At 45.0% G+C, this 10,301-nt stretch overlaps 1 protein-coding gene across 1 annotated transcript in view; it reads right to left on the reverse strand.

The window, feature by feature from the left end:
* Positions 1–778: 778 nt before the first annotated feature.
* Positions 779–10,301, reverse strand: part of LOC143286855 (synaptojanin-1-like) — a 66,300-nt gene continuing 56,777 nt past the window's right edge. The window contains exons 24-25 of the mRNA XM_076594693.1: positions 8,749–8,923; positions 779–7,930 (exon numbers count right to left, since the gene is read on the reverse strand). Of these exons, the coding sequence (XP_076450808.1) occupies positions 6,765–7,930; positions 8,749–8,923 (1,341 nt within the window). The 3' untranslated portion in view covers positions 779–6,764. The remainder of the gene's footprint in view (positions 7,931–8,748; positions 8,924–10,301) is intronic.

The raw sequence follows: 10,301 nt of genomic DNA on the forward strand, positions 1-10,301 counted from the left end.
CACTGTGCACACGTGAAGTCTGACACTGACACCACCACCCCCACACACACACACACACACACTGTGCACAGGTGAAGTCTGACACTGACACCCCCCCACACACACACCCCCACACACTGTGCACAGGTGAAGTCTGACACTGACACCCCCCACCCCCACCCCCCCACACACTGTGCACAGGTGAAGTCTGACACTGACACCCCCCAACCCCACCCCCCACACACTGTGCACAGGTGAAGTCTGACACTGACACCCCCCCCACCCCCACCCCACACACACTGTGCACAGGTGAAGTCTGACACTGACACCCCCCCCCCCCACACACACACACACTGTGCACAGGTGAAGTCTGACACTGACACCCCCACCCCCACCCCACACACACTGTGCACAGGTGAAGTCTGACACTGACACCCCCCCACCCCCCCCCCCACACACACACACACTGTGCACAGGAGAAGTCTGACACTGACACCCCCCCCCACCCCCACCCCACACACACACTGTGCACAGGTGAAGTCTGACCCCCACCCCACACACACTGTGCACAGGTGAAGTCTGATACTGACACCCCCCCCCCCCCTCCCACACACACACACACACACACACTGTGCACAGGTGAAGTCTGACACTGACACCCTCCCCCCCCCCCCACCACACACACACACTGTGCACAGGTGAAGTCTGACACTGACACTCCCCCCTCCCACACACACACACACTGTGCACAGGTGAAGTCTGACACTGACACCCCCCCCCCCTCCACCCCCCCCCCCCCCCCCCCAACACACACACACACACACACTGTGCACAGGTAAAGTCTGACAATGATCTGTCTGTTTTTTTGGCCTTTCTCCTCAGAGACGAGACCAGTGCATACTGCTGCTTTCTTTATTATTGACTACTGTTTCCCCCATGTTCAGATTCATTTGTATTTTCACCCACAGGTGTAACAACAAGGAGACAACCAATCACAATGTTTCAGGAAAAGCTAACATGTAGGTTACACTAGATTCTTCACAGTGTTTAAATAAATGCTAAAAATTGCACTGCTAAGGTCACCATTTTGCACCCGACAGATGGAATTCAGATACTACTTCACTAACTGAATCACAATCTGTTCTTAAATAAATCCAAAACATGGTTTGGGGATAATGATATAGTGCTCAACACTATCAGCTAAACATTTGACTCAAACATTCCTGTGTCGGCATCCCTTTTTAAAGACAATTCTTGTACATTTGCACACACGCATGCATGCATGCACACACAAAAAAAACAACCGTATGTATATCTTTTGTTCAGTCATGCTTATCTTAACCATCACCGTCATAATTTTAAATAATCTGCTCAACATCAGTAGGACAAGTTCTACTTTTCTTTCTTTTTTACATATATAACTATTAATAGCCATGCTAGAGATATCGCTTTTCTGGACAATAGTTGTTGCCTGTTAGACAGGTTCATAATGTAATTGTCAACATGGAATAATGATTAAGTCTGACAAGTGAATTTTGAAAGAAAGCCCTCAGTCAAAGTTACTTTTTTAAAAAGAAGGGAAAAAAAAGTGCCAAACATGGGATGTGAACCTGATGATGATCCCTCCACTAAAACAACAAAACTGCGATAACTCAAGTCCTTTTTTTCACATCAATTTCAAATTGTAATGGGTATTTACACCCGAAATTTTGCAAGTGATGGGGACAAAGAAAGCAGACAGAAAAATGCGTGACATGAATGGCACTTACCCCCCAAAAAATTTTTTGGACATGTTGGTGTCTCTCACATATATTAAAATAAAAAGCAATGCCAAGAAACCAGTGAAAACTGCTTGCCATTCTTTTTCCATGTTCCTAACATGATTAACACAACCTTCTGGTCAAGTCTGTTCTGATGACAAAAAAACGAAAACCACTCTTTCTTATCTATGACCAATCACACGTGAGAGAAGAAAAATGATTTATAGTTTTGTGCACATTTTGTAACAGGGACTGTTTTTGACTCTTTACATTCATCATCATTATCTCTTTAATGACTTTCCTTTTACAAAGTCCATTTAAGTAACTTTGTTTAATTGCACTTCTATTTATTTCAAATATCCACTTCAATTCCCTCCTCCATCTACCCCCTTTCGCTGTACTCTCCATACAACTCCACCCACCCCCTCCTCTCCAATATTTTTAATTTCATCTTTTTACATAATATACAAATGTGAAAATCAATACTTTACCTAGATGTCTATAATCACCTATGTACAACAGGACATTAAACAAAAATTCCTTATTTTCTTCCTACATTTTGTCAACATGACCCAACGCTGGAGCCTTTATTTTTCTTCTCTTTTTTTTTTTTTTTTTTTTTTTTTTTTCCAGGGAAAAAAAATCAGAGATTGTCCATGACAACCCCAACAGAAGGGAGATAATGTCCAAAGAGAAAAGAGCAGAGGGAAAAAACAAAGTCAAGGGTCACACAAGTGGTGATAACGGTAACACCTCATTGTATGAGTATTGAAACACTCCCATCTGTGCCACACATACACACACTGCTAACTGTACAGTTTTGTTTACAGCAATTATGTTCCATATCATGATGATATACAAAACACTGAAAGTGGTAATGCCCACAACTCGCTGGTATTTTACTTGTGACTCAAGTAATTTCTCTCTACAGTAAAACACCCAAAAATTAAATAAAAACAAACCTATAGTTTGTTTGACTACAGTTTCAGAAATACTTTAATGCTGAAAAATAAAATAAACAACAGTTGTATCATCAATCTCTCCATCTTTATAAGGTTAAAGATCCAATTGCCTTGTACAGCTGTAGGGGGCAGTGAACTGATAGCCAGTGTCCAGGACTCGGCAAAGGAAGGCGCAGCCCAATTTTGACCTTCCCCAACAGACTGACACCCCGACACAGTGAGAGGAAAATCAGAGTAAAATACCTTTCCAAGGACATAACACCATGCTGAAATGGGGCCTCCAACCCTGATCCATGGTGAGCACTGTGTCACAGGTCCCATGCTTGACTGATTCCGCCACAGCCCCTCTTGCTATTGCAGTGTGATTAGTGAAGGGGAGTCAGTCAGCAATGGCAAGACTTCATTATTGCATTCATCGATAAACACTTGGGGGATGTTGACAGGGGAAGGGGGTGGGGGAGATGTAACATACATAAATTCCATGCACTGATCACAGTCAAGTCTTGCAACAAGCAGACCATAAATAATGACGCAGACATGTAATGAGAAGAGAACAGGACAGAAAAGCACCTGATGAGCGCAAAATGATACATGCACCAAAACAACAGAACAAAATAAACCGAAAAAAATTAATCAACAGAAATACATCAGAAATATACATTTCAAACTGAACAAATTCTGAAAGCACTTTAATTCAATGAACACTTCTGCAAAAAGACAAACGATACAAATACAAAAAGAAACCAAATACCAGTGAAAAGAAATATATAAATTCACAGAAAAATCCACCACTCTCTACCTTTGTCATGAAAGTGTCAAACACAAAACTTGTGGACCTTTGCACACAAAAAAACACACAAAAAAACATACAAAAATCAAACCAAAAAAACCCCATCAACTTCACTTGTACTTTTTGCACAAACAGTAGCTCAGTTCAGAAAAGAGGTTTAAGGTCCCATAGCCTTTTACAAACATAGGGGCAGTGAATTCATCTTCACTGTGTCTGGGGCTTGGTGCAGGGAGGCAAGGCACAGTCCTCCCCTTCCCCTGTTTGGACATTCCCCAACAAGTCAGGTACCCACTCACACCTGGGTGGAGTGAGAAAAATCGGAATGTAGCACCTTCCCCAAGGACACAGCACCATGCTGAAACACGGCCTCGAACCCTGAACACTGGTGAACACTGGACCGGAAGTCCAACCACCTACCCCATTTTGCCATGTCGCCCCTTCATGAACAGATCAGAGGGAGTCACAGGGCATGTTGTGTGCTGGTGTCAATACATTCCTCACCAGCTGGAACGTGGTTCCAGGCAGAAACAAAGAACTTGATAACTTTGGGGTGATGCATACCAGGCACTCACTTGGATAACATTCTCTTTCAAAATAAAGCTGCTACCTCTCTTTCACAGACAACAGGTGGGACCAAGAAAATGTAGCACAGTTAGCTCAGAAATCAGATATGATAGTAGATACACTGGACATATATTCATCAAACATTGTACAGTCAGCTCAAGCAAAATGGATGTGGCTGTTAGCAAAAAGCTGAAGAGTCCTATTTTTCATTCTGAGCCTCCTTTGAAAATAAGTAACTGGTTGTCAGTTTTGAGGGTGGGAGGGCAAGGGGGGTCAATAAATAACAAACAAAAAAAAGTGGAGTGGACATGATTTCATATATGGTCCTAACATGTGTAACAAAAGTGTGAGCACATGTCTCTGTAAATGTGTCATCAATAAATGCACAAGAAACAAATATTCCTATACATTGTATATCAATGCCCCATGTAAAACCAACTGCACAATAAGAAGACAGCACTAGAGCACAGAAGTGAAACGGGTCCCTAAGTGTACACAGGATGCCCATACTGTCACTGGTAACAGACGATGCAGTGTGCAGTGTACACAGGATGCCCATACTGTCACTGGTAACAGACGATGCAGTGTGCATTGTACACAGGATGCCCATACTGTCACTGGTAACAGACGATGCAGTGTGCAGTGTACACAGGATGCCCATACTGTCACTGGTAACAGACGATGCAGTGTGCAGTGTACACAGGATGCCCATACTGTCACTGGTAACAGACGATGCAGTGTGCAGTGTACACAGGATGCCCATACTGTCACTGGTAACAGACGATGCAGTGTGCAGTGTACACAGGATGCCCATACTGTCACTGGTAACAGACAATGCAGTGTGCATCAGCAGAATACTGACAATGTCCAAAAGCTGGCTGTCAGTTACCATGGTTACTCCACATTCACAGTCTGTTGAAAGCAAGTTGTCAGTGGTTACACTTCATCAACATTCAATATTACATTACAAGTTAAGGTAATCGAAATTCACACAATCTGTAAACAGCATACATGCTAACAATCAATGAAAAATGAAGTTCACCTGACTGAAAGATATGCTACCCTGATTTTCATCAACTGTGTGATATCAGTAACAGTAAAACTGGCTTCATAGTATCGGAATGGTTAATAAGGGTATTGATGTATCAATCAATCAATCAATCTATCAGTCACTATGTTAACAAGACCTGCTTCTTTTTTAACACCATCAGACCATGGTTTTTTTTTAATGTTTGTTGTAACACTTTCCCTGAAAAACATAGCAAACTGACCCAAAGCGATAACTGCTGTTCATAAACACACTAGAGACACAACAACACTGAACATTCTGAACCGCTTTCACCATGCAGGTTAACTGAATCAATTAAATTTGCACATTCACAAATCCTCACAGAACCGGAGCATGCTACAAACGTCTCTCTGGGCAAATGTCCACGTAACAAGTAAAGACTGTGCTATTGACCTAAAATTATACAAACCAGGTTTTTCCTTCTGTCTTTACCTGTATCACCAGTTTTAACCCATCCCTTACCTCTTTCACCGCCATAGATGACTTTTGACTAGACAGTGTACTGCCGTAGGCAACTGTAGTGGACATTGAGGGGTTATGTTAAGAGGACTGTCTTTTACATTGTAACAAAGCTTGACAGAAGCAGCCAGTTCCCTGCCAATAGAACAATGAATAACCTTTGCCCCCTGACTGAGTTTAAGTAAACAAGTCCATTGTGTTGTTTTGACATGAACCAAAGCCAGTGACTGACAGCACTGACTCAAATATCTGGCACTGGGGAGTGAAAGGGTCAAAGGAATCACACTCCATTTTCAGAAGTCAAGCCATATTATTCAACCTACAGTCCCACAGACTGCAGTGCGGACTCAGAATGTGGTCTCCCGTTCCAACATAGACAGAATGCAGTGCATGCCAACAGTGATTTACATACGGTGACACACACACACTCTTTGTTATCCAGTGGTCCATTTTGAGCATGATATGTGCATGGATGTATATGCAGTGATCTACTTTTGGATTTGCTGTGAATGAAATCTGATTTTTCATCTAAAATAGTTTAATCAAGAAGCAGTTGTGTAAAGGTTGGGAGTAATTCCAGTTTTGAAAAAAATGAAAAAAGAAAGAATAAAAAGAGAGAAAAATTGGTTATATCAATGCTGACTGCTATTCTAGTAATGAAATAATGACAGAGAGATTGAGAAGCAAGCAGGAAGGGGTGAGAGAGACAGAGAGGGGGGAGTGGGGGTAGGATTGAGAGCAAGAGAGAGAGAAGTCATTTTAAGAAAAGATGAGCTTTTTTCTTCAACCAGCCCAGCAGAACAAAAGTATGATTGTTGCTTGCACAACACAATAAAAACCATAACAGATACCACACGACTTTGGTCTGCATTAATTGATCACAAAAAAAACATCACCCAGGGCATGTCTATCACATGAGTTTTGAGTCCAACATTTGATGACAGCAGCTTCCTGACAGTGAAAGCCCTGTGTCAGCCCACAGACACAGCTCCACTTCCTGACTCATCACACTGGGTCTCCAACATCACATGCAGAGCTGACAAACGCCACAAGAGTTTTGACTCAGTATGTTCTTCTATCTAATATCAGTCATCTTTCAACAGTTTCAACACTGTATGTTGTTCTAATATCAGTCATCTCCCCACCACTTGACATCCTCTTCAGACTGACACCAGTCACCTTCATGCTTCACTGTGGGGTGAAGGTGAAGGTCGTCGAGGGACAGGAGGAGGGCCTCCAGGACGACTGGGTACAGGTGGGGGACCATTGGCTTTCACCTTGACCTCCCCGGCAGGAGGTCGGGAAGGAACAGGGGGAGGGAAGCTGGGAGGGGGACCCGCGGGAGGCTCTGCAGAAAGGTCTCGGCGAGGGGGTGGGGGAGGGGCGGAGAGAGGCGGCGGTGGGTGACTAGGGCAGGAGGGGGTAGGGGAGGGGGGTGGGGTGTGGTCAGGGCAGGCAGCCTCCACAGACTGTGAACCTTCAGGAGTTTGACATGCCGGCTGGGCCGTGGCGTGACCTGGGACCATGCTGGTGTCAAAAGGATCAGCCGGGCAGGTGACCATACCCTGTCTCAGAACAGAACTGGTGTCAAACGGATCTGCTGGTTCAGGGCACAGGCCCTGGCTCAAAACTGAGCTGGTGTCAAACGGATCTGCTGGTTTGGTCATCAGACTAGAAGGCACCACAGAAGTGGTGTCAAAGGGGTCTGCTGGTTTGGTCATCAGACTAGAAGGCACCACAGAAGTGGTGTCAAAGGGGTCTGGGCAAGGATCTGTTGATGATGAAAATGGATCTGGTACAAGAGGGGCGGACACCGGAGGAACAGCAGCACTCAGAGCGGGCCCCGAGTTGAAAGGATCGACGGCAGGACGCACGGTGAAGGGGTCATGGACATGACTGGTGTCAAAGGGGTCGGGGACGGAGGGGGCGGGGGAATTGGGCATGTCCAGCAGACTTGGCTTGGGGCTGAGAGGAGGCCCAGGGTGTGGAGGATGCTGAGGATCCCCTGGTCTGTCAGCCATCTCACCAGGATGCCCCAAGGATGTTTCCTTCCCAGGCTGAGGGAGCACAGACACACCAGCCCCAGCTCCCTCTTTCTTGGGGCGTGGGCGGGGCTGAGGGGGCGGGGCTGCGCTTCTTTCCCCGTTCTGTCCACCTGCCTCCGGTGAGATCTGATCCGTGCTTCGTGTGCGGGGGGTGGGGGTGGGGGCGGGGACAGGTCTCCTTGCCGGTGGGTGAGGCAGGTCTGCCCCTCCGTTTTTCACGGTATTGTCATCGATGTCGTGGGTGGTTCGACTTCTCGGCATGGGTTTGGGTGCAAGGTTGTTTGAGTCCTCTTCTTTACCAGCTGTTTAAAAGAGAAAGGGGAAAACAATCAAAAGAATTATACCTGAAACATGAACAATATGTGGATTTATGAATATTCAGTTTCTTTTAACCTTATATCCTCCTTTCATTTCATGGTGTTTGATGCTTTGTGCAACAATCACAAACCACACACATACACAAGCACACACATACACACACACACACAACACACGTACACACATACACACACACAAACAACACACACACACACATACACACCCAACACACACACACATACACACAAACCCAACACGCACACACCCAACACACACACACACACATACACACACCCAACACACGCACACACATTCACACACACACCCAACACATGCACACACATACGCACACACACCCAACACATGCACACACATACACACACACACCCAACATGCACATACATACACACACACACCCAACACACGCACACACATACACACACACACCCAACACACATACACACACACACCCAACACACGCACACGCATACACACACACACCCAACACATGCACACACATACATACACACACCCAACACACGCGCACACATATACACACACACCCAACACATGCACACACATACACATACACCCAACATGCACACACATACACACACACACACACCCAACACATACACACACACACCCAACACATACACGCACACACCCAACACACACCCACACACCAACATGCACACACCCAATACACACACACACATACACACACACCCAACAATAAAAGAAAAAAAAACAGTTCAAATCTTCCCCAACCCAGTGAACCCCACACAGTAATCACACACACCTGAAGACAGATTGGAGGCTGATGCAGAGGGCTTTAAGGGTATAGGCAGATTGTCAGGTCCGGTGGCACCCACACTGTCTCCCCTCATCAACAGGTCGATCAGCTTCTTGGCCTCCTCTGGCGTCTCCGCATGGCTGGTGTGCTTCACGTTGGTAGGCAGGCCTATGGAACCCACCTGTACATCATCCATGACAATGATAGTGTGTGTTCTACATCGTGAGGCTGTGCTGATAAGCGTACTGCCTGCAGGAGAGGTATTGCTGTATCATCACCATCACTGTTACTGCTGTATCATCAGCATTATCACTGTTCACTATATTATCATCATCACCATCACTGTTACTGCTGTATCATCAGCATTATCACTGTTCACTATATTATCATCATCACCATCACTGTTACTGCTGTATCATCAGCATTATCACTGTTCACTATATTATCATCATCATCATCACTGTTACTGCTGTATCATCAGCATTATCACTGTTCACTATATTATCATCATCATCATCACTGTTACTGCTGTATCATCATAATCAGCAGCAACAGCAGCACTGCTATTGCTATATCATTATCATCATCACTGTTATTTCAACGTCATCAAGATTGTCATTGTTACTACGTTATCATCTCTGATATAACTCTATCATAATCAACGTCACTGTCTGTCATCATCATCATGAACATCATCATCACTGTTATTACTGTCATGACCATTATCGTCATCACTGTTACTACTACATCATCATTATCACCATTTTTACCACCATATCATCTCATTATCACAATTATTATCATATCATTAACAACATTATCATAACAATAATCATGTGTGACTGACTTCTTGGTTTCTGTCATGTAATTTCTCTTCCTAAATGCTTACTGGTAAATGATACGTCAAATCACATTTCTTTCCAGATCATACTCCTGAACTCTGTCAGTGTCTCCACATTATTGGTTTGATCATGCCAAAACTGTTCTGTGTTGTACTAATTTTTTGTCACAAGAGATTTCTCTCTATCACAAACACAACACATACACACACACAGACACACGCACACACATCTACAAAAACAAGCACACATCCACACCCACCTACATATACACCCACCCTTACACAAAGACACACACACTCACACATACACACCCCTTCATACACAAACACACATCCATGCCCACCTTCATATACATCCACCCTTACACTTAGACACCCACCCAACCAGCCCCCCCCCCCACCCCGCCACCCCCCCCCCCCCCCCGACCCACACCCCTTCACACACACACCCCTTCACACACAAACACACATCCATGCCCATCTACACATACACCCACTCTTACACTTAGACACCCACCCACCTACCCCCCCCCCCCCACACTCACACACACACCTACACATACTCCCACAAACAAACACATACACCCACCCTTACACTTAGACACACACCCACCTACCCCTCCCCCCCTCACACACTCACACACACACCTACACATACTCCCACAAACAAACACATACACCCACCCTTACACTTAGACACCCACCCACCTACCCCTCC

Source organism: Babylonia areolata, chromosome 10, assembly GCF_041734735.1.
Source record: "Babylonia areolata isolate BAREFJ2019XMU chromosome 10, ASM4173473v1, whole genome shotgun sequence".
Classification (NCBI taxonomy): Eukaryota; Metazoa; Mollusca; class Gastropoda; order Neogastropoda; family Buccinidae; genus Babylonia; species Babylonia areolata.